This window comes from Trichoplusia ni, chromosome 27 (genome assembly GCF_003590095.1).
Source record: "Trichoplusia ni isolate ovarian cell line Hi5 chromosome 27, tn1, whole genome shotgun sequence".
NCBI classification, from domain to species: domain Eukaryota; kingdom Metazoa; phylum Arthropoda; class Insecta; order Lepidoptera; family Noctuidae; genus Trichoplusia; species Trichoplusia ni.
This window is the reverse complement of record NC_039504.1, coordinates 3,894,512-3,919,639: the sequence shown is the minus strand read 5'-3', so window position 1 is coordinate 3,919,639 and position 25,128 is coordinate 3,894,512. Positions and strand designations below refer to the sequence as shown.

Below are 25,128 nucleotides of genomic sequence, written 5' to 3'. Positions count from 1 at the left end.
ATAACCAAAAGAGAAACAAAATAAACATATCCATCTGTGGCGATTATTTACCATAGACTGCTATATTGAGTTTGAACACTCCAAATTTTACCAATAACATATTCACTGACTTTCGGCTATAAAATACAATGCCTTAACCAAGGTTTATTATGCATACAAAAAAATTAAAATCCGCATCAAAACAAAGCTTCGAAAGTCGCTTGGCAAAAGAAACCTCTCTCTTGTAAAACTAAAGAAAAACAACTACGAGTGTTCGCGTAACTTTTACAGCTTTACGTAAGTTCTTAGACCTCAAGTTAGTTTGACAAAGTTATAACTCTCGGTTGACTGTGACTTCAAGAGAACCTGTAATAAGTCATGTTTTTGTTCTCTACTTGTAAGTAAAGACAATGGTTTTGAAAAACTTTTCGTGTCATAATATTGGTACGATACTCCTCCGAAACGTTCCTAATGTTAAAAAAAAATTATTAAATCGACTACTACCTATATTTTTTCATACCCCTAATTAATAAAAAAAACAAAACAACAATTGCCGTGTCAGGTAGTTTTATAATATGGAGATTAGGCAACGTTTGTTGCGGTCATACGATCATACCCTGTCGCAAGTCCACCTCGCAGCTGACTGGTATGATTCCATGAAACTGAAGCTACATCAACAATATAGCTAAATAAATTCGGTGGAAATAAAACAATTATGTCAAATTACAAAATAAAACTGTATTTAATAGAGCTTACACAACTAAACATTAAAACAACATGTTCAACTAAATGTCGACACAAGTACTTAAACATAGAATAATATTAAAAACAATACAATCATGGAACTTATTACTAGTTTAATTAACTTAGTAAATGCAATAAATAATTGCAAATGCATACTATTTCATTTTGCAACTTCTCATTTAAAACTATTTATGAATCATTTCATTTTTATTCCGTATTCAAATTCATATTTTCATATTTCATGATTATTCACGTTTTGTGTTCGATTTTCATTAGTATAATTAAAAATGAAATGATCCGTAAATGTTTTCATTTCAGACTCAAAATAAAATCATAAAGCTCTTTGACACAAATGACTAGAATTTACTGACAAACAGTCGTTTCAAAATTATTGCACTGCCCGTAGTCAGTCTTCTAATTAAATCTTTAAAAATAATATATCATTGACTGAAATTTACTGTATACAAACTACACTTTGGCAGTATGAGCAAAGCTACGTAACTTTAAAGATTAAACTAAAAAGATAAATGCTGTATGAGAATCAGAAAATGCAATATTATTATACAATGCGTGTACATTCATTTACTTAGAATTTATAAAACAGGAATGGCTATACCACCCCATTCACGAATAAAAACGATGAGATTTATGTACCTTACTAATATGTTCATTCCTTTTTACAAAATCCAAGTATGTTACATTATGTGATGGCAAGTGAAGTCTACTATTAACACTACGAACGATTATCTTGATTATAAAACTCTATGATCTAATGTGACTACCTATCGGTTAAATGGTACAATGACATTGAAAAATACGATTTGATGATATGAGCGCTATAATATGTCGGATTTATTCACAGATTGGTCCTTACATTCAACTAATGAGAAACGGTAATATTTGAAATGAAATAAAAATACCCCTTGATAATATAAAACTTCAGTTCAAACGTCATCTCAAAATAAGAAAATTACAAGATTTGTGATGACTTGTAAAGATCGTTGTATTCGAGACTTATCCAGACATTTTTGTAATCTTTAAATAGTAGAATATACACAGGATATCGATACCGACTTAAATATCTAAGGAATGATATTCATTTAAATTTTCGGATTCGGAGAAATATAATTATCTTTACTTCCATTAGTAAGGGGTACATAGTAATTCTATCTATCAGTTTCCAACATCAAGATTGTAGTGGTATAGAAATGAAGTCTCCTAAAACTTACGTTTTAACATTATATTTATCAACAATCCTATTGCTATCTGGTGAATCATCTGCAAATTTTATTTCATTTGACGAATCTGAATTTTCATCTGCAAATCTTATATCGGCGAAGTCACTCCTTTTTAGTGTATCGGCATCTTTTTCTTTCGACTCGTGCACTCTTTTTAAAGTTGACGTGTCATATTCACTTCGAACCTCTTTTCTGTGAACCTTGACCGGAGACCGAGTTAGGGTCAAATCTTTCATTTGTATCGTCACAGGACTTTCAGCCTTCTTCTTCTTATTTCTCTTTGACAATTTGGGTGAATTTTGCAAGTCACTGATACTGAAGTTGAGCGGGTGTATTATGTTCCCCTTTTCGATGACTTTGCGAATCGACTTGATGGATTCGTTAGATCTGTTGGTGCGGTTGTCTGGGTTTCTCTTCAAGCCGCTGGGTACTGGCCTGTCTTCAGGGGACTCCGTGTTGCTACCAGGATCTGGGCGAAGATCTTTTGGCAGAACCTCCTGAGAATATACAATTTAGGTTACAAACTACGTACTAGACTTTTGTACGACTTTACGCTGTCATTATAGATAAAAATATTGTATCTGTTCTGATATTACTGACCTCATAAATGGGCGCGTTGTTCTCATCTAGCTCTTTCAAAATGTCACCATCTTCAAGTGGTGGGATCCACACGAGGAAAGCAGGATCCATTCCCAAATAAGAGCCAGGAACTGAACCTGCAAGAAATGACAATTCAGATTCTTTTTAACAAACTAAAGCTGGGATTATTGTTTGCGTCAAAGAGCATAAAGTTACTCACGACGTCAAAGCATTATTACTTTTTTAGAACTCATTAACCTGGAGGTATAAAGTGCACAATTTTAGAGTTCAGAATATAAACCTGTTCGTAAAACTAATGTGTTAAAGTAACTTTTACAGTAAAGAACGGAAACTCTTTTAAATAAAAATATTAAAGAGAATAAAAAAAATATGAATATTGAGTCAAAATAATTTTCATTACTACTTCATAATGAACTCATGGATAATGGATCACCCATCCATTATCCATGTCATGTCTTTCACAGTGCGATTTTTTTTAATATACATAATATATGTCTTGCTGAGCTAAAAGCTGAGATAATAAGGACGGCACATATCTGCACACATAACTAGCATTTTTAAATTAAAATTACTAACTTTACTACTACTAGCAATGAGAATATATATCGCCCGAAGATCTTACCAGCGTTGTTAACTTCGTAATCATAGTAGTCGATTTCCATTTCTGGGTGTGATGTGAGACTGAGATCGGACTTCAGGAGACGTCGGTTGCAGGACTCTTTGGTGTGTTTGGGGTTGTCGCGTATCCTGGCCGCTGACACGCCGCTGAGTGCAGGTGAGTACCAACCCTATGGAGATATAAAATCACACATTCATCAACAGCAATTAAATAGGTACAAATAATAAATTAAAACACTCAAACGTTTTTATTCGTAACATTATCCGATTGGAAGCGCTTTCTGCGTATTAAAATAATTAAGGTAAAACATCACTGTTCTTATATGAACGCAAAGGTTCAGATTTTTTGCTTTTGTGCTAACACTACGCTCTTTTGGATCTAAAAATAATGGTATTTTTTTAACAAAGGCCTTACATGGGTACTTGACGATGATAATAGCTTAATTTTACTAAACCCTAAAACAAAGGATCCTCGTTCACGCTTTCAGGAATTTACAATAATATTATTCTAAAATCCAGAGTCATAGTGTTTATTAGGCCAAGTCACCGTTTTCCGTCCGCGTTAACTTTGGCAACTCATACTGAGTCATCAAGATACAAATCACATGGGCCCAGAACACCGAGATCTTTATTTAAAGACACATCAATCACTCAGTCACCAGTTAATGCCTAAATTTTTCGTGACAATTTTCTCTCAAATATTTTTAAGCTTAAAATATTTTGCGTTAAAAATTTGGTTTGGTTGTCTTTCGTCATAAATTCACGAAGTATTAAGAATGCTGTTAAATATAAAACAAAATAATTAAAATGGTATTTATTTTAGCAATTTGCTTATTTTTCATTTTCTTTTTTCTCTTCTCAATAAGGTACTTAAATTTCTGAGATTTCAATTATTTTGGTATTTTATAAGTTTGTTCGACCTCGCTTATTTAATATAGGTGAAATTATTTTAGGTTTAACCTTTTACCCAGCTTTACAACACTATATATATTATATAAATACGTCTTTTTTAACTGCAATGCCTAGGGCATATTCATACATTACCAATGTGTAACTTATGTCTTCACAACTAAAGTCCATATTTCCATTACACTACCACTCACGTTGGTAAGCGTAGCTGCCGACGTTGACGACGATGCTCGGCTCTCACTACGATCCTTGTCCCACATGCTGTCCCTGTCTTTCTCGCTACAGCTGTCTCTCTCACTCATGCTGCTGACGCTGGTGCTCATTTCCACAGCCATGGAATCACTTGTCGACTGCTGGGGTGGCGACGAGATCTAAAGGACAGATAATTTTAGAATTTTCCTATTCTTCTTACTAGGAGATAAATTTGGTCTCTTACCACTAATAATTGCTCTTACCTGTGGCACAGCTACATTCGTCACTGATACAGTATGTGACCTTCGTAGAGGCGAGGGCGGTATGTTGCCAGTGACCGGGGCACTGCTCGACGATACTGTTTCAGGGGTCACGGTAGCTTGGCTAGCCACGCTGTCGCTACTGGCCACGCTCATGTTATCGTTAGCGTCTCCATCGTTATCTGAGCCGGCGTCTTCTTCATCCCTGTTTTTATATAGAGTAGTTATATATTAGGCGAGTGAACCGTGCTAGATTGTTTAAAATGTCATGAAATTATTTGCATTTTACAAAACGATCAAGAATTATTTCATAATTAAAATTAGTGTAAACTTTTTATCGTACTAAGATTTACACGTTTTAGACCACTCATAAAAAAACCTCTTGACACAAATGAAGTAGTAGGTAATAAAATTTTCTTACAGCAAACAATGCTATTTTATATATCAAACTCCAAAACAATAACTATAAAAAACATATTCTCAAAATCCCCCATACACATTGAGCATCACCCCAACATATCCTTACATCGTCAAACAACAATACTTAAAACAATTCATGACTTTTGGTAGCAATACGTGCTCAAACAATAGTCTCATAGTTGACGGCGTACTTACAAAGCGTTGAGTGCTTGTTAATTAATTATTCTTTTCGCCCACTTCAACGAAGGGTTCTCAGGAAATTCCGAGTGGACTTTAATGAAAGGCTAAGAATTTGAAAGAGATCCAAAGAGTCTGGATGGATTTATTCTATAAGTACAGTTTTACGTTTGTAAAGAGCCCTTTCAAAAGAAAGTCTCGGTACCCGAGTGATTAAGATTTTTGGAAGACTTGCTCTTTTAATATAGAAATTCAAGGAAGTTCTGAATTTAGTCGAGTCTTTGAGAATCAACAACTCGAAAGCGGGAAATTGAATTGAAAGAGAAGTTGCTACATATAATAGTTTGTTGAAAAGGAAAAAATACTTAAAAACGAATTTGTTTGTCACAATTTAACTAAAATAATCATCCACGAATTCTTGTGACTTGAAAACTCCGCGCGATAGAAGGGTCAAATTCCTGTAAATGAGAGTTGTTTTTGGGCGAGAAAAAATATTTTTAGATTGTTTTGCGATATCGGTCTAATAGAAAATCGTTGGAATTGCAGTAAAAAAACAAATGCTGAAACTCGTACGTTCTGGTTTAAATTTTTTCGGAAACTATATGCATTTTGGCACGCGACACAGACTAGCGAAGTAAAGAGCATTGTAGGTAAAAACTTTCAACCAACATATTTATTTCTTACATTTAATATCCCTACCTGTGTTTTTATCAAATCAAGTGAAATTTTTATGTGTCCATAAAATTGATATTATTTTGTCATTTTCTTATGCAATTATAATTATCATCACCGCAAACAATGTTCACAAATCACTCTTTGTTCACAGAGGCTACAACCAAACTGGAGTCAGTTACGTAGACACAATATACAAATGGATCTATAAGACAAACAATTAACAAAATATGAACTTTCCTATTACGATTTAGCATCTCTAGAAATTTTATCCCCACTCACCTCTGCTCTACATTCTCGGAGTTCCTGTCGGAGTCCCTGAGCCTGGTGTGTCTAGTCTTCCCCGAAGGTAAAAGCCTTCGCAGCGACACTCCACCGCCGACCACTTCTGATAGCAAAGTACTGCGGGAACCAGTCGTTGCTCCCCCCAGTTCCAAAGACGCTGAACATGCTGTAAAGAAATTTGAGGTTATCCTTTTGAAGTTATGCAGCTGTGAATCTAATAATCTCGATTTTTTTTATCCAATGATCTTTATAATTATTGTATCAGTGCAGGCTGTGACTACATCACCTAATTTCTTTTCGTTTTGATTTTTAAAACTAACATATTTTTCCCCTGCGTCTCCCGTGCGGTCTTCAAACAGGTCAGTTTTGGGTACAGAGATAAAGTTTAAAAAAAATCACGAGAATGAACCTATTGAACAGGTGGCTCATATTACGTTCGATACATAATGTTAAGTACAAGAAAAGACAGTAAAAAAGTATACGTATGGTTTGTATATACCATCACTGTCGGTAAGTGACTCCTTATCGGCAGCTCGCTGGTAAGCCCTGGTTCGGTGTGCTGAGTGCAGCGCGAGGCAGAGCGCGGCCAGCGCTGCGGCGGCTGCAAGAGCAACAGCGGCCCCGCGAGCGCCACCACCACTGCGCCACCACAGACCACCGCTCACTGACGCCCATGCCGCCGATGCGTTACGTATGGGCTCTATAATAAATTAATAGAAATGAAATGGACTGATACAAAATAATATATGTTGAATCTTTGGTACATATGGTGGCCAATTAATGCAGCTTGGTATGATTCTAGATCAGATATGAAGTGACTTCAACCCAGGCGACTTAAGAAATGCTATTTATAAATTCTTGTAAGACTAAAAAAGGACAGTTGTTAATTTACTTTTTTACATCACCTTGCATTGCAAAGCCCTCGCTTAAAATGTAATAAGAATGATTATTTACCAATTTGCGTGGCGTGCGCCAGGAATCCTCCAGCACACTTGTCGCTGGTGTCTCCAGAACGCAGCTCTACGAGGATGTGGCGTCCTCCTGCTATCTCCATCATACCGCTACCGTCGGTCGTGGTCTCCACGTCACCAGAAGTCTAAGATCATTAAACACTAGGCTATAAACATTCATAAATTTTAACTTTAGCTATGAACAGTTTTGGCTTTAAAAACCTTACGTGAAGAAAATTGATGAAAACTTCAGTAACTTTCATCACAGTAAGAAGACATGGGTTTCAAAGATTAGATTCGGAAATTGCCAACCAACAGTAAACTTGCGTGGCCACCTATACTCAAATCTTCTCTTTATGGGAGGAGGCCTTTGCCTAGTAACGTGTTATAAATACAACACTTCTTTAAATACCTCAACGCATTGCTTACCACGGCAGTACTATCAGGTCCATCCCAGGAAGCTAGGAGTGGGGATCCCAAAGAATCTCCATCACGAGCTCTCAGCGACTGGCCTGCACAAGGTAGACGAACTGCTTCCATACGCAGACGAACCACAAGGCCTTCTTCAGCCTAGAAAACGAAAACAATAAAATACAAAACGTCGTAATAAAATAGCCTGCATCGTGGATTTTCATAGTTTAGTTGTCATTGACTATTTCATATACAAAGTTTAAATGGTCCGCAACAGCTATTGTTTAAAAGGTTGAAGGTCTATTCCATTTCAAATAATTAAATATATTCTGAGCAGCTAATTGAAAACCCAAATCATAACATTCTCTTGCATGTATTTGAACCTAATTCTGTCGAATAAACAGCAACTTTTAATTAAAACGTAGCTTTAACAGATTGCGTCCAACGGAAACCGTTTAACAAAACCGTTTCGCTTCGGATTAGGGTGAGGTTTTACTGAAAACTGAGCGAGTAATCAAAGATCAACTGAAAAACTGAGCGAGTAAACACATCAACTGTAAGTTATTAAAATAGACGTATAGGCGAAAATAGCCTTAATAAAGATGCAGTTGAAATAGCGCCAACTTATGATAACATAGTTTAGTTGTCTGACACAGGAATTATTACTTAATGATTGAATAAACGATGAATTCCTTGTCTAATGGATTTAACACTTGTGCACAGTGGTCAAAATATTACTCCATGTTTTAAAGTAATTCGAGTGATTAAAATTAATCAGATAACCAAACATAACCATCTAGAAAACGACGGACGAACTTGATCAAATTCTCCAGCGTTATTCGAGTATTATTTTCGTAACATTTGCTGAGCGGAGCTGAGCGAGTACAGTGTCGCCTCAGCCTTACCGTATCCAAACTTTTGATTGAGAGCGTTAAACACTCGGGAATTGGTGATTTGAAGTTGCCATAACAAGTTGCTATGTCGGGGCTTTAAGATTTGCCCCAAACTGCCCAAGTTTTTCATCTAGTCATGTAACAGTTTCCAACATTGATTATAAAGTAGCCGTTTAAATTTGTTGTTTGATTGATCGTTTTGTTAATGCTTGTTTTATAATTATCGTCGAAATTATTAGGATTAGGTTGAATTTGTGTTACTCGGGCGGTAATTCTGCAATTTGTGGGTTAAGTATAGTAAGATGTTGAAATCCTTTGCATAAAAGTTTACTTAAACAGAGATCAAGAGTGGTCGAATAAAATTACTAGGTTTTGATTTTGTAAAGATTTCTAAGAAAAAAGGTTTAACAAAGGATCAAGAAAAAAATTCAGAACCTAAGCAACTTTCTCTACTAGAACGATTTTCTCAAAAGAATCAAATTGCTGAACTTTCTACAGCCTTTGTAATACACTGAATAGTAGCTATTAAAACTTCAGGAATTCTTGTGAAGAATTTAGATTTACCAATTTGGACTTTAGACGAAATAAGGCGAGATTTTGAACAACTCGAATAGTTTTGAAAAAGCTGTGATTAAAAGAAAATTATTCTTTGCACTGCTATAGAAAGATTTATCAAGATGATCCGATGGGAAAAAATACAGTGAAAAACCTATTCATTTTAGGGCGTGTTCAACAATTTTACGAGGTAAGATAGGCAGTTGCTCCTTGTAAAAAGGCTGGTACCTAGCTGCATCCAGTTGGACTGGAAGTCCACAACAAGATGCTTCGGAAAAGGCTAGAAGAATGGTTTACTGCCGCTTATAATATTTGTCGGAATAGCCCAACAAGTTTTGGGGAAAAATAAATAATTCTGATTTCGCCTTACAAAAGTCATTATATTAAAATAATCTATTGGACACCGGTTTCACAGACAACCCCTATTGAGTTCCAGATCATTAATTTTGCCTGTGTTTATCAATAATTCATAACAGTTAACTTTTAGAGAGCTTGTCAACTAATTTAGTTAAACCGGCACATTGCGAGGTAATTGCCTGTTGAGAGAGCAACTTGGACGTCCCGTAAACTGAACCGGGAACAATATTAGTTTGTTAAAATGGGTAGCGATCGGGACGGAGACCTTCGCTCCCAAATGGACAAGTTTTAATGACTTCAGAACGATACAATTTCGAGGTGCGTTTAGACTGACTGCTTTTTGATGGGCGAGTAGATAGAGAAGTAGGTATTGTATTTGTAAACAGAAAGCAAAAATAATGTGTTTAGTACAAAGGTCGCTGAAGTATCCTCGATACATTCTTATGCACTCTTTAAATAAAGGATCATTATTTCATAATATATGTGTCTTATAAATTACCAAATACATTTAAATAAAATACGCCTGAGCTGTTGAACAATCAAAAATTCTGGTCCGATTTACTATCTTGTAACAAAAAATACACCCAACGATCTTTTTCTATACTGTATCTGAATGTTTCCAGTGGTGACAAATACGAATACTTGGAGCATGTCAAGTAAATACTGAATATCAAACAGTCCCGCAACTGCGAACCTCAATGGAGCTACAAATAACCTGTCACATGGTTTAGCGACCACTTCAAACAACTTCGTTACGTCCTCTGCTGTCGTACGGGGATTGGACTTGGTTTTAATAAGAAACTTCTTGATATACCCGTCGGTGGACTGAGCCCATCTATTCCGTCGTTTTGAAGGCAGATTTTTATTTGCACGTGTTCCTTTGCCACCGGCAATGACGAACCTTTACACGTTAGACGATCAACTAGAGACAATAGGTACAAAAGAGAACGGACATAATGTTCTTGATAAAGTTTGAGACAGGATATATTTAAAAGTTTTAGAATAAAAGTTTATCTCATGGCGACTTGTTCTGTGAAGCGATGTAGTGCTCGAGGAAGCTGTGCTGAAATCACAGACTTGAGTGTGAAATGTTATTATAAGCCAGATTAGGTCACGGCGAAAAGTATTTTAGGAATTAAAATAAATGCATTGGACTTTACTTTTTTTTCTGAGAAAAGATAATTTTTGTCAGCATGAATGTTTAATATTACAATATTTTAAAGTCATCATTGTTAAATATGCTGAAAACACGTCCTATGATAACACTTCTTTCTTCGTAATTGTTGGTACCAATGTTTGGTATTTAATGTTTTTTAACCAACTTCAATTTTTCTTCAATTATTTATTTAACGTTACACATTCATCATTTTCCAGTCCCATCAAAATTCAATTTAAAAAATTACCTGAAGTAACCAGAATGATCTGGAAGGGCAAGCCCTCGCTGAGCCAGCTAATAGTCTCGCAGCGGGTGCTAGGTGCAGCACGCAGCCACATCTACACCTGGCACCGACTTCAGCCACCACCATTGAAGAATCTCCGGCCCAGGGTCGAGCGGCACACTCACAAGCCGCCAGCTCCACTGCCTGACCCTGGTGATAAAAATAATTATATTTTTGTTCTTTTATATGGATGACAACAGGGTCATAAGAAAAAGAACTTACACCAAAACCAGAGTCATGTAAGTAGAAGGTATGACAGAGAGTATGAATAAGTAAATTGCGACGAGCTATTTTTTTTTCAATTTAGTAAATGAAAGACTTCAAACATTCAAAAACTATAATAAATTAAACAGATATAATTCAAATTAAATCCATATTAAAAATAACTTTATACCCTACACACAGCTTCATGAAAACAAACTTGAAAAAAAACTTATTTAAAACTCAAACTAAAAATAATGTTATTCTGTGCCACCTTTTTCTTCTCCAGATTTCGAATCTGCAGATTCTCCTTGCCTTTCTTCTCCATCTTCTGGTTTACTAACATCAGATTGATCAGATGGACCATTGGATCCCTCCGTTTGGTCACTGGATATTTGTTCTTCTCCGGTATCTGCTGCGTCCTTTTTACTAGTGTCTTCAGCCTCCTTTTTACCAGTTTCTTCATCCTCTGCTTTCTCCTTTTTAAATGTTTCTTCACCGTGCTTATCACTTGTAATTCGCATATGCGACGATTTTCTTCGTTCATCACTAATACTCAAATGCAATTGCGATTGCATTGCCACTTGAGACATAGCTAAATCTCGCATAAGCGACTTTTGCATTTCTGCCTTACTTATGGCTAGCATCTTCTCAATGTCATTCATATCCTCAAGAGGCTCTTCACCCTCCGATTCATCTTGTTCACTCGAATGCAATGATGTTATGGTGAAAGATGGCAGACTTTCTTTAGGAGACTCTAACTCTTGATCTTCAACAGGTACCAGCTCAATGCTAGGTACGGTCTTGACACTGGCCAGCGATGTAGAACTACTCTTTTCACTACCAACACTGCGTTTGTCTTCAACTGACTCTAATGATGCCGCCAACAAACCTCCTGCAGATAGCATGGATCTTCTAGAAACAGGCTTTGGTGTAAAACCAAGATCACCTTTCTCATATATTTTACTGAGGGAAATTAAAGATTCCATAGATTCCGCTCTAAATGCGTCACGATATTGATTTATAACTTTAAGAATCTTCTTCAAAACAATTTCTCTTTCCAGTATTTCTCTCGTAGGATCCAATGTAGACCAGTGATCTAGTTTCAACGCAGCTTGTACGGCAAACGCGGAGTCTTTTAATATCTTCTTATATTTTTCTATTTCTCTGAGTAGCTTAGCAGTTTCTACTACAGATTTGTTTTGCTCTCCTAAGGACGCGTGTAAGTTTTGTTCCAGTATGCGGACTCGCAGTAAAAGATTTTCATTGTCTGTTGTAAGTTTTTCCATCTTCGCTTGCAGTTTTTCATTATCAAACTGTTTCTTATCATATAAAGCTTTTTGTTTCTTCACATCTTGGAAAGCTGCCGTCAATTGATCTATTACTTTAAGTTGTACGATACTTTTATTGATTGCTTTGTCTCGTTCTTCTTCAGCTACTTCCTTTGCATTACGAGCTGCTCGTTCATCCTCTCTAAACTTATCATTTTGCTCAGCAACCTTTGCTTGTGTCTGCAATAAACTATCTAATTGATTATTTAAAGCTATGTTTTCGCGAATTACTCGATGTGTTGAAGCCGCAATCCTCATTTCACTGGCATCTTGAAACTCCTGAGCTAATTGTAAAAGCCTTCCTTCCATTTCTCGTTTCAACTTATCTTTGCCAATCACAAACTTTTTTTCAGCCTCGTAAAGCATTCTTTTATATTTCATTTCCTGCTCTTCAAAAGAATGTTCTTGTCTATCAAATTTCCTCATTAGATCGTCTCTTATTGCTCTAAACTCTTCAAGCGTATTCAGTTTCCCAGCTAGTAGTTTATTTTCAGAAGTCAGTTGATCTTTCATAGTAGTGAAGTTCTTTTCTAGTTCTGTAACTGTTTCTTTAAACTGAGCTGTTTCGATTTCTCTTAGTTCCTCAAGACCTCTTACTTTCTCCTTCAGCTCTATATTTTCCTCATTCTTGATATTAAGTGTTTTTTTCAAATAGGCGATAATATCGGCTCTGTCCTCGTCGAGTTTATCGTACGCTTTTTGCAGTTCTTCATTACGAACTTCGTAATCAGTGACTGCAGATCTGAGCCGTGCTACTTTCCTATTGCAGTCAGCCAACTGCAATTCATACAAGGCTTTTTCCACCTCCGAGAAAACCCCTTTAATTTCATCATCCTTCTTTTTTTCTTTTTTAGGTGGCATGTCTGTTGAAGTATATTTCTAATAACAAAAATAAGTATTAAACATAATCTTTCTTGCACAATCAAAGAAATATCAAAACAAATGCATTGACTGTAGCATTGACGTTTTGCGCGACAACAGTACTTTTTATTTAAACAATGAGGTTGAAATTAGCTAAATAATAAAACCTTTTTGTAAAACTATAAATGTACTTTTAAAGTAATTCTAGTGGTGATGATTCATTATTAAACGGCGTCTGTTCATGATTAAGGACTCCGGTTGGCTAAAAAACTACTCTGGTGAGTGAACCTTTGCAGCATTAAATCATATTTTAATAATATGATTTATGTGTATAATTATATTATTTTACAGAATAGTTAACATATTTTTCGTGTTCGTTTTTATCCTTGCCGGCTATCATAATAATATGGAATATCCAGTCCGTCTAAACCGCACCCGACACCCTGAAGACGTACCTACATCTTTTAAACATTGACAGCAAAAAATCGCTTACTCGGTATTTTGCAAACATCCCTGTGATCATCCACTAGCCAGAAAGCCCAATACCGTTTTAAATTGTATCGTATTGACCTACTTCTTGGGTCTTATATTTCACTAAAACAAAATTAGCTCTAGGTTCTAGGTATTCGCAAAAATAAGAACAATTATCATATTATTAATATTCTTTATTAAAATAAAAAACTAATTATGTAAGCGTAAGAAAACAGACAAAGGATTATTTAATTATTATAACTAAATCGAAATTATTCATAGACACAAACTTATTTACAAAATCACCTAAGTCTAGCTTTTATTATTTAATGAACATAACAGGCCTATGTCCAGCAGTGGACAGCTATAGGCTGAGATGATGATGATGAACATAACAGTTATTGTAAATAAAAGAACCTAAATTATTTGAGACAGAATACTCAAATCTGTCTGTGTTGTAGGTATATAGATTCATATAAAATCAAACACAAATTATGACGAGTAAAACATGAACCTATAAAACTACTGAAAAACCAATCTTCGCAGTTTACTAAATGTAATGCAATGCAATGTGTGAACCCTAATGTCAAATGTGACCTTGATGACATACCTTGGCGCATATTCTCTTTCTCCATCTCTAATAACCGAATTACGATAGGAAGTGGAGTTAGATTTTTATTGAGAACACGAAGAGAAGAATGTACGTGGTTTGCCCATCGTACAGATCTACCTCGTGCACAGGGGCACGTCAGAAAATATCAGGGCATCATGCAAGGCCATAAAATATTCACTTTCTTCATGGCGAATGCAATTAAAATAAATAAAACTAAATACAAACTTGTTCTCAAAAAAAATACATGATACTTACCTAAATGTACCTTTTCTTATGTTAGAAATCAAAATAAAAAATAGAAAAAAAAATATTTTAATACGAAAAATAATTACCAAAAAAAAATTGTTGAAATTAACATAAATGGAAGTTAAAAAGTAAAAAAAGAATGCATTTAAAAACCTCACCTAAATATACAAAAGCAAAAAACAATAAAATAATTATTCATTTAGAACTTTTCTTCTTTTTTTCACCATCGTCAGATGCGGATTCATCAACATGCGTTGCGGAGTCTTTTGAATCACCGTCTTCTACTCCACTGAGCCTCACGTGGGGCTTTGTGTCAGATGTTGTATCTTCGTCAGTGTTATCGTCATTAGTGTCATCGTCGTGACTGTTATCGTCGTGACTGTCATCGTCGAGGCTGTTATCGTCATCACTGCTATGTGCTTCAGCTGTTTGTTTCGTTACCATTTCTTCATCCTTTGACTCTTGATCGTCGGCATGTGTTGCAACGACTTCCTTCTTTTTCACTTTATCCATTGCAACGTGCGTCGTGGACATTTTCAAAGTTATTTGAGAGTAAGCTAAATCCTTCATTAACGATTTCTGCATTTCAAGTTTACTTGCAGCTAACTGTTGTTCGATATCGAGTTCCTCGACTTCTTCGACAACTTCACTCGATTTTGAAGGCGGCGTTGTAGCCACAAACGATTCTAGACTGTCTTTAATTGATGGAGATGCGGCTTGTTGCACCGTAGGAGGTAACACTTTAATACTCGGTATTGTCTTCACACTTCCAAGTGAAGATCTTGACAACGATGCACCTGTAGGACTGACTTCACCTTTTGGAGTATCTTTCGTAGCCGTCGATAACAGCGCGTTTATTGGTGCCACTTGCTTCTTCGCAACTTGCTGTTTAGGTACAAAGCCCAGGTCACCTTCGTTGTAAACCTTAGTGAATGAAGCAATTGTACCCAAGGACTCTGCTTGTTCGACTTCTCGGTACTGAGAAACAATTTCAAGCAAATGCGACAGTAACACTTGTCTGTCCATAACGTCGCGTTCGGCGTCTTCTGTAGCCCATTGATCTAATTTCAAGGCCGCTTGAATGGCAAAGGCTGCATCTTTCAAAATTTTTCTTAGCTTGTCACGCTCTTTAGTCATTTGACAAGCTTCTACAGCGGCTTTATTCTGATCGCTTAATCTAGCATGCAAATTTTGTTCAAGTACACGAACTTGTAGAGCAAGATTTTCGTTCTCTTTTGTGAGCTTTCGTATTTTACCTTCCAATTTTTCGAAATCAAAATAACGCCTTTCGTACAAACATTTTTCTTTTTTAATTTCCTCAAAAGCTGCAGTTAGCTGGTCAATTATTTTTACTTGGATCACACTCTTGGAAATTGCTTTGTCTCTTTCTTCCTCTGCTAACTCTTGCGAAACAATAGCCCTTGTCATTTGGTCCCTAAATTGCTTATTTTGATTAGCTACTTTCGACTGAGTCAGAAGTATATTATCTAGCTCGTTGCTGATAGCTATATTTTCTCTGATAACTCGATGTGTAGACGCAGCAATTCTGAGTTCTGTAGCATCCTGAAAATCTTGAGCCAGTTGCAGGAGCCGAGCTTCCATTTCTTGTTTTAGTTTATCTTTGCCTATTATGAATTTCTTTTCGGAATTATAAATGATTCTTTTGTACTTCATTTCTTGATCTTTAAATTCTTCTTCTTGCCTTTCAAACTTTTTCATCAAGTCATCTCTAATGGCCCTGAACTCTTCTAATGTGTTAAGTTTGCCTGCTAAAAGTTTATTTTCCGATGTGAGCTGGTCTTTCATAATAGTAAAGTTTTTTTCCAGTTCTGTCGTAGTTTCTTTAAAGCGCTCATTCTCAATCTCTCTAATTTCTTCGAGGCCTTTAACTTTCTCTTTAAGTTCGACATTTTCTTCATTTTTAACGGCAAGTGTTTTTTTCAAGTACGCGATAATATCAGCTCTATCTTCATCTAATTTGTCGTACGATGCCTGCAGCTCTTCATTTCGGAGTTCATACTCATCTAAGGCAGTCCTGAGCCTCGCCACCTTCCTGTTACACTCCGCCAACTGAAGCTCCAAAAACGTCCTTTCAACTTCATTGAATGTTCCCGCTTTGTCCTCATCTTTCTTGCCTTTGTCTTTTTTAGGTGCCATATATAAGAATAGCAAATAAAATAATTACAAAATAAAAGTGTACGTAAAAAATGTGTTAAGCTTTGGTGAATGACACAAATATTGATAAACCGGTTGCTTAGGAACGTGTCTCCTGGCAACCGCTAACGTGTTACTGGCTTCTAATCAATAAAAAACAAAAACTAAATTATACAAAACGTAGTAATGAAATAATACTAACCTCCTGAAGTTAAATTACGCGATTTTATTATCTTTGTTAAATATGTATTAAGAATTCATGATTCAAACGTTTTTATTTGGTTGTAATTTGTTATCTGTGGCTTTTATACAGAAGATTTATCGTTTTGGTCGTGTTTTATTTACGTCATTTTGCTTTTTCTTGACGTTACGTTTGCCATGGCATTAAAACTGCGAGAGAGACACTACCACCAAAACTGTGGCAAAACATTGCAATAGCTAGATGTAATTAAAATAAAAATTTTGCTGTTAACGAATATGACTTTGACTAAGTGTATTTTAGGATGGTATCTTTTCCTGTCTGATATCTGTTCGTTAAACCGCTAAAAGACGGAGAGATACTCAGAGAGCAATTATTTTCGCGTAAATATTATTCATAAAAATGCTTCGCCCACAGCTGATGGCAAATGTATTATTGAAGATTAAAATGTAGTATACAAATTCTGTCTTATAAGATATTTTCCCCACTGAGAGCCGCGAGAGAGAGAGATGGGTTAAGCTAGAGACCGCCCTAATTAATTTGGTTTTTGAGTTTTCCATGCTCTTGAACTGAGCCTATTGTACTTTTGTACGTAAGATGACTTACTACTCGGCGTAAAGCGACATCCTACTTCCACAGGGGCATTAGTGTCACTGAAAGTGGCGGTTGCTTATGAAATGAGATGAGATAGATGTCCATGATGGATTTTGGGGAAAACTTTTTTTACCTGTGGGTCACATCTCTAGGATAGTGGAAAGAACGGTGGAAGCCCAGTGATACTTACTTCGCAGTACTTCGCCCCATACGCCGGCGGTGGGGAGTCGCAGAACCGATGTCGGCTGCGTGTGCGCGTGGAGCAGTGCGCTGGTGCCGGGCATGCTGACCACGCGGACCACGCACCCCAACCACCAGCACCGCCATCTTCAAATATGTATATTTATTAAGGTTCACTGGTGGATAAATATATGTAGATCCACATCTTTCTTCTAACGAAAAATAAGGCTTCTAAAGTTCGACAAACAATCTGTATCTTCTAAAATTTAAATTTCTATGAGAGCAATTGAGTCTGAACAATATTTCTCATATTTAATTTCCAAATCATTTAGTTCCATACGACATAAATTTAAGGATTCAGAAAGTATGTATTCTATGAAAAGGTCATAAGTCCTTTCAATAGTTTTCGTTAATTCTATTTAAGATCCTGCCTTCAAGAGTTGCCAAGACAAGCTAAGTTTGAGCTTGTCCCATTAAAAAATACTCTCGCTTACCTGATAGTGGCAGTGTTGGCAGACAGTCCATCCTCACGTCAGCGACTGCGCCAGTGACGGCTTGTGAAACATACACGAAGCAGTACTCCGGGTAGCGCTCGCTGAACAAGCGACAGTCGAAGGACGCTGTGTGCTGGCCTCTGAGAAAAAAGATAAGATTGATTTTTTTTCACCTGTCCCTTCGTCTGCTTGTCTCACTTCTCGATTTCCAATCAGGCTGTAATTATGCGCACATATTATCAAGATGTGGAACTGATCAGATAATGGAGGTGTAATGTGAGTTTTATTTTTAATAAAACGACAAAATGCTCGTTTAAATCGACCACTACGGTCAAAATCCTCATTGCATTTGGATCGAACCTGTACTCACTACTCGTGCATATAACCCTCACCTATAAACATACAATAAAATAATATCTAAACCGCGTTCCAATCACAACCCCTGTTGACAATTTCCACCGTCGGCAGCACAGGTAATGACTTCCGGCGTTTAAATTGATTCGATTAATTACTGCGATAATGTGTTTACATCTCATTAACTAAACCGAAAATGATTTATTTACAGCCTCTTTATTAATCGTATTATTTACTGCGTAACATTATTTAGGAAAGGGTTAATGAAATTGTAAGTTTAAAAACTTAAGAAAGAAACAAATAATTGTTTTTTTTTCTTCAGAAATGTAAACTGTAGACATTTTTTAACTTACGACCTCGAAACAATTCTGGAATTAGGGTGCGGTTTAACAAGTAAACCGGAGTCTGTTTGAGCTGAAGATACCCAGACTCAGGACAAGCATTCGTAGATCACACAAATTATTGTCCTACGCGGGGATCGTACAAGCGACACGTCGCGCTCAGTGAGATTGACGTGGTGACCTTAACCACTCAGCTATCCTTGCATGTATGGTAAATAGATTTTGTCTTCGGTATGGTTAATAAGGTCCTGATAAACTAAATAATCACTTGTTCAGCCACAAAATTATTCAAGAATTTTCTATCCATCATAAAATTTTTTGGCAATGCCGTATGTAATATTTAGAATTCAAATTCAGACTTTATATGGTTTGAACCAAATAAATTATATAATAGTCACCGATAAGCAGAGTATTATTTACCACTACAGTAGCGTTGGGTCAAAGCCGATTACAGCGACCGCAATATCAAGCCTAGCTGAACATTATTCTATTACGTATCAGTATTTAAATAACTTGCGGATTTTAGGGGATTAACATGTGTGACATGGATGCGAAATTATGTGGATTTGGTTAATAAAGTCGTCAATTATTTATGTTCTTTAATTTCACGGATCGATTTCGCGAGAAAAGACCCGGTCTTTTGGAAAGCTGAGTACGGGAACATTATGTCCATCATGAAGAGTCCTTTTTGAGATTTTTCATCTAATTGAAAGCTAATAAAGTTAAGATAAAAGATATTTATATTTGTAAAACATAAGTATACATACATAGTGTGCATGCAGGGTGTTAAAAAAAAGAAAAAGTAACCGTCATGTTTAGCCGTTACAGCATACAAATATAAAGAAAGAAAAAATGCACTTGATATTTTGAAATAAACATTTTAAACCTCTCCAAATTAACAATTAGACTTAAGTAGTAGCAATTAGAAGTTACGAGTTAACTTTGCAAGGATGGCTTTAGAGGGCTGACCAATGCAAAATATGTTCTATATTCTGTTAAATTGAACGTCAGCGTTCCACAGAAACAGTTAAATGTCAGCCCTATGTAGCTATCTCATTAATTCCAATCCATCACACAAAATTGATATTGGCAATACGGATCAACGTCATTATAAATAATTCCTCCGGACTATTTCCTATTGTTTTGCATTTGTATTTACCAGGAAATCGGATTGTACTGCCAAATGTAAGTGCACTATTATTAGATGTATTTAATTCACACACACATATGTAGGCAGTCTATGTATGACCAGTAGGTACAGAATTAGATTCCATCAAATGTTCACTAAGCTTGAAATTACGTGATAATGAGCCCGATGTGTACTCAGTAACGTGTTTGTTTATCATCAAGCATGTTTACCTCGAAGGTGTAGACTGAAATGGAGCATAATGTAACTAATATCCCTTGACGATATTACGGCTTGTGTATATTAATACAACAGTTTTTAGTAACATATTGTGGTGGTCATGCAACACCATCGATTTTAAAATCAGTACTCAAGTTTTTTTTTGTTTTATTAATGATTATTCATACTTAAATTATGAAAAGGTATGATATGAATCACACAGGCAAACCCGATAATCACAAGTGACAATTTAATCTCATTGAAAAAAGAAAATCATTTAGTCATAATCAGCCCAGAAATTTCCATTTCAACAATATTATGATCGGCTTCTAGTCTAACCGGTTACAGCTAAGTACCAGTGTCTTACAAGATGCAAAAGCTGATCTGATCTCCACAACCAAATTAAAAAAGCGAAACGCCCCCTATGAAAACTGAAAATTTTGGTCAAATTGTTGGATAATACGTAGAAGGTTTTAACCCTCACCTGCGCACCCTCCTCTCGGCGACGTACCGCAGCCTGTCGGAGTCTCTGCCGAAGACCCGGACCCTGTCGGCCCCCTCCAGCACGCACTCAGGGTACTGGAACAGCACCCTGACTCCGTCGCCGCAGGGAAAGACGGAGCCGCCGTGGACGTTCAATACGAACTGCTCCGACCAGTCCGCCTACAACCATATAACGGTATAAGTAAAAGGTTTCCAAAAACTGAAAGTTTCGTGAAGCATATATTATTTGCAATTACACACAAAGACAGGAATGTCTTTTTTAGGACTTGACCATGAAATAATATTTCAGCGGCTCAAATGCTTATAAACATTTCTGTCATAAAAAGCCTTCAATATTTTATTTACCACAGTCGATTTCAAATTTTTGTTCAGAGACTTTTATAACAAAAATTGAGATAAATCACATGCATTTCACCGCAAAATATCCATGATTGCTTTCCTGCACTATTCCTAGGAAAGTGGTTTCCAAGCTAATGGACGCATTTTATCGGCTAGTGTCTGAAGACGATGGAACTGCGCTGTTTAAGCCTTATCACGATCTTAGGGAAGTAAATGAATCCATTTTAAGACGTCTTTTTATAAGCTTCAGTCTAACTGGGGGTTATTTTAAAAGTGGTATTTAGGCGTGGTATGTACCTACTAATGAACAATCTATTTAGTCCTAAGACAGATGATTAAAATTAAAACACATACGCTTTTATTGCCTTTATCTTAACAATAAATTTTATATTATTTATCTTTATCTTAAAATCTTAAAAAAATACTATAAATGAATATGAGGATTGAATTAAAATATAAGAAGATTAACAGCTTAAAGTTTAGGAAAGGGAGTAAACAATATTTATACAATATGGAAATTATCCATGAAATGCTATAAAGCCGATAAGACTACACTATGTAATATAAAAGTATTTTAAAGTTGCATTCTCAAATGTGCGAAAATAACTTAGAACATACAGATAAACATAAATAATAAAGAATTATATATGATGATTTAAAAAGAAAAATAATATTGTAACAGTAATATGTCACCACAAAGAAAACGACATAATACAGAAATACGAAAAGTAAGAAAACAATAAAAATAATTTGAAACCCCACTTCAATAAAACAGATTATTTTTCCTCAACTCATTTAATATTCTAAGGAGTCCTGAAAAATATTGTGGCCACAGATAAAATTATTTGCGCCATAAAAATGTTGTAGACTCGCAATAATGGAACACAACACTTAAAACCAGGACCCATTTATTACACATAAACTTTTATGTAGATTGTAACTCTGAAGTTTGTGCCCGCCGCTGAAATATGATCATTTCCTTGCCACTCATCTTGATTTAAAAATACTTTAATCGTTTTCTTATTATTACATTTAAAAAAGTTTTATTAAGAGAAAATACCTACTCCCGTAATCAGTTCCTGTCAGGGCTCTATGATATTGACTAATAACACTAAGTCATAGGTGTTCTGGATGGAACAAAAAATGAAAGTAATATAGTTCGGAGGCACGAAAAAAGGGACAAGGCTGACTTAAAATACTTTACATAAAATTGATATATGCTTGCTTTATGACTTGCTTTCGTGGAAGTTAGACGTTGCTAAGGGAAGTGTAGTTCGCTTTCACAATTCGACACGAGCCGAGAGCACGTGGTACAGGGGAAGGAAGGACAAGTTGCAAGTAAGCAGTACTAATCTTGATCGATACAGTAAGAATTCAATTCAATGAAGAGCTACCCGTTAACGGCCAAGCCCCTATACTACATCCTGAACGTAAAAGTGAAGTAGCTTTAAACGATAACACAAAAGTATTTTTATAGGTCTGTGTACGGACAGTCCGTCCAAACGTCGGTTTTATAGCGAACCTGGCAAGCTCCGTAAATATTTATAGAGGTGTTCATTTGAAATGGCTTTTTATGAGTGTGAGAGTCGGTGCGGCTACATTTTGATTTCCGCCAGAAAACATTTTTCATTATTTTAAATAGCCGAGGATGCTCTTTAAATAATGAAATGTGATATGTTATTTATATTCATAAAATAATGTATTACCTGCTACTGGTAATACATTATTTTATTGATATATCTAAACTACTACGATACAAATATTTATTTTTGCCAAAAAACATTAACCAGAAAGAATCCCAAAACTGGCATTTCATCACAGTATTATGAAAATAGTCCAATACTAAAATACTCGTTATGTTATATCATAATATTTTACGTTATTGTTACGCACCTTGATGAAGGACGTAGCGAGGTCTTGCGGGCCGGCTGCTGCGGCCGGCCTCAGTGTGAGCGCGTAATCCCCCGCCTGGCCGAACAGCTCGCAACGCAGCGTCATCGTGCGACGACCCGGGAAGCCATGCATCTGTCACAATACCTGACTGTGTTTTATCCGAAATAATACCACCATACAATAGTTTTAATTCAATCATTATAAAGAAAAGTAATACAGTTATTAATGTTTCTTTACCTGTTCGGAATACAGGACATGCGCATGTGAGCTGGTGTTCTTTCCGTCACACAGCACAGCCCCTCCACTCGAATGCCCACAGTAGAGCAACTCCAGCCAGAAATCTGCACTCGACTCTATAGGAGTGCACACCACCCTCGGAAACTCCAATATAGCCATCACCTGCCTCTCAGGGTACGTCTGAATCTGTTCTGGAGTAACATCCAGGTTTGCTGTAGGCCACAACACGTCAAACTTCCATGACTTCACCACGCTATCCCCTGTCTCCATCAGACTGCCTTCACTAACGTCTCTCTTTATTTTCGTATGAGAATCATCATCACGTTTTAATTCTGTAGTATTATCGTAATCGGGTAAGTATGTATCCTTATCAGATATGAGTTCGAGGTAGTAAGTGCCTCCTCTTGAGAAGTAGCCGCAGGGTAGTGTCATGCGGTTCTCGGCGTCCAGCGCTAGTGGCATGGTAGCGAGGAGGGCTCGGCCGTCGTCGTCTTCGCGAGCGATGCGGACCTTGAGGCTGGTGCCGGAGGCGCCGTGCACGCGGATGTGCACGTCGCCCCCTAACGCCACCAGCGTTGAAGGTATCTCCACCCATACTTGGTTTAGATCAACACGATCTTCACTCACGTATGGATTTACAAAGTGGGCACCGCCTGAGAACAAAATAAGAAAACTTTTATATTAACTCCTAAAACATTTTGTTGTTTTTCTGTAAACACATAAAAAACAAAATAAATAATTATCTGTTAATTAATTATAACCATAGTCAACACCGATGAATTACCCGCAAAAGTTTCAAATAATTTCGAACTAATATTATTATGAAAATACCGACTAAAATTCTATGCACACAGTGTACTCTACAAAAGCTTTGGTATTTTAAAATACTCAAGCCTCATATTAAAAGTGAAGTATTCTTCAAAATAGCTTAAAAATGCACTCTGTGAGCTTAACAGATTTATGAAGAAAAATATTTCGTGGAACAAAATCCTTTGATGGAGAGAAAAATCTATTTTCACTGAGATACTCTTAAAGAATAATCAGAGGCATAGCTTGGGAGAGTTTCTTTAAATGTTGGGTATACAATTTAGAAATGTATTTTTGATTATTATATATAGACTTATGTTACTGTTGATTACTCGTTTTATATTATATTGTATTAACAATGTCTTATTCTTCTTGGTGAATTTAATGTTGGTACCAATTTTATTACTTTGTAAAAAGAAAATAATTGTGTGTATAATTAAAGAGTATCTTGCCAGTCATGCTAATTAATTTGCAAAACTAACAAACAATCTTATCAAACGCCTCTTAGCAATTTCAAAACAGAAATAAAGTCGTGAGGCACCTTATTTTCAAACGAGTCTGTCGAAATAAAAAAACGGAAAAGGATGAAAATCCAGCTTTGCATTAGTTTGGCAACTTCGTCCAATACTGTTGTGAGAACCTTATGTCTGTTTTAATCCTTATTAAAACACTTTTTCAGGGAATTTTTGACGTAATAACTCTGACAAAGCGGCTTAGCTCCGAACTAAAAATGTTTTAATGTATGAGTATCATGCGGCTTTCGGTTTACTTCTAGAAGTCTGCTGTCGGAGATTATAACACACTTATTTTGTTCTAGTAGAAAAAAATGAATAGTTTGCAAATATAGCATCTACTAAAATAAATAAAATATTAATGAAAAAATATCCACAAAAGAAAATTATTCTACACCTTGCCTTACCACAATAGTTTTCCTTTAATAAGACCATAAATTGTTCACATCTTCGATACAATTAAGATACGATTTGATGGGCCATTACAACCCAATACACTCAAGTTAAGATACGCTTAAATACCTCATTTCACCTAAGTATGTTTCAAAACCGTTTAAAATATTCAAAATGCATGAAGCGCGATACACCGTACATCAGAATTTACATATATTTTGCCATTAAATGCAAATGTCGGATAACGCGGGTTACGGAGAGAGCTTTCCCTCGGTATTATGTTTGCAAGAGCTCTAATTACGAAGCCTTTGTGTTAAACGAATAACATTATAATGAAGTTGTGTGTGGGCAACACTTTAT

The 25,128-nt window shown here is 36.0% G+C and overlaps 3 protein-coding genes across 3 annotated transcripts in view; all 3 read right to left on the bottom strand.

The window, feature by feature from the left end:
* Nucleotides 1-934: 934 nt before the first annotated feature.
* Nucleotides 935-25,128, bottom strand: part of LOC113505858 — a 30,470-nt gene continuing 6,276 nt past the window's right edge. The window contains exons 2-16 of the mRNA XM_026888699.1: nt 23,057-23,709; nt 22,820-22,951; nt 20,568-20,746; nt 18,044-18,183; nt 17,560-17,696; nt 10,664-10,849; nt 7,474-7,614; nt 7,049-7,190; nt 6,594-6,794; nt 6,092-6,260; nt 4,544-4,745; nt 4,283-4,459; nt 3,184-3,349; nt 2,562-2,677; nt 935-2,458 (exon numbers count right to left, since the gene is read on the bottom strand). Of these exons, the coding sequence (XP_026744500.1) occupies nt 1,949-2,458; nt 2,562-2,677; nt 3,184-3,349; nt 4,283-4,459; nt 4,544-4,745; nt 6,092-6,260; nt 6,594-6,794; nt 7,049-7,190; nt 7,474-7,614; nt 10,664-10,849; nt 17,560-17,696; nt 18,044-18,183; nt 20,568-20,746; nt 22,820-22,951; nt 23,057-23,709 (3,251 nt within the window). The 3' untranslated portion in view covers nt 935-1,948. The remainder of the gene's footprint in view (nt 2,459-2,561; nt 2,678-3,183; nt 3,350-4,282; nt 4,460-4,543; nt 4,746-6,091; nt 6,261-6,593; nt 6,795-7,048; nt 7,191-7,473; nt 7,615-10,663; nt 10,850-17,559; nt 17,697-18,043; nt 18,184-20,567; nt 20,747-22,819; nt 22,952-23,056; nt 23,710-25,128) is intronic.
* On the bottom strand, nt 11,023-13,219 carry LOC113505860 (cilia- and flagella-associated protein 157-like). The gene has a single exon (XM_026888701.1). The coding sequence runs from the start codon at nt 13,090-13,092 to the stop codon at nt 11,161-11,163; it is 1,932 nt and encodes a 643-aa protein (XP_026744502.1). The 5' UTR covers nt 13,093-13,219; the 3' UTR covers nt 11,023-11,160.
* Nucleotides 14,536-16,674, bottom strand: LOC113505859 (cilia- and flagella-associated protein 157-like). The gene has a single exon (XM_026888700.1). The coding sequence runs from the start codon at nt 16,577-16,579 to the stop codon at nt 14,618-14,620; it is 1,962 nt and encodes a 653-aa protein (XP_026744501.1). The 5' UTR covers nt 16,580-16,674; the 3' UTR covers nt 14,536-14,617.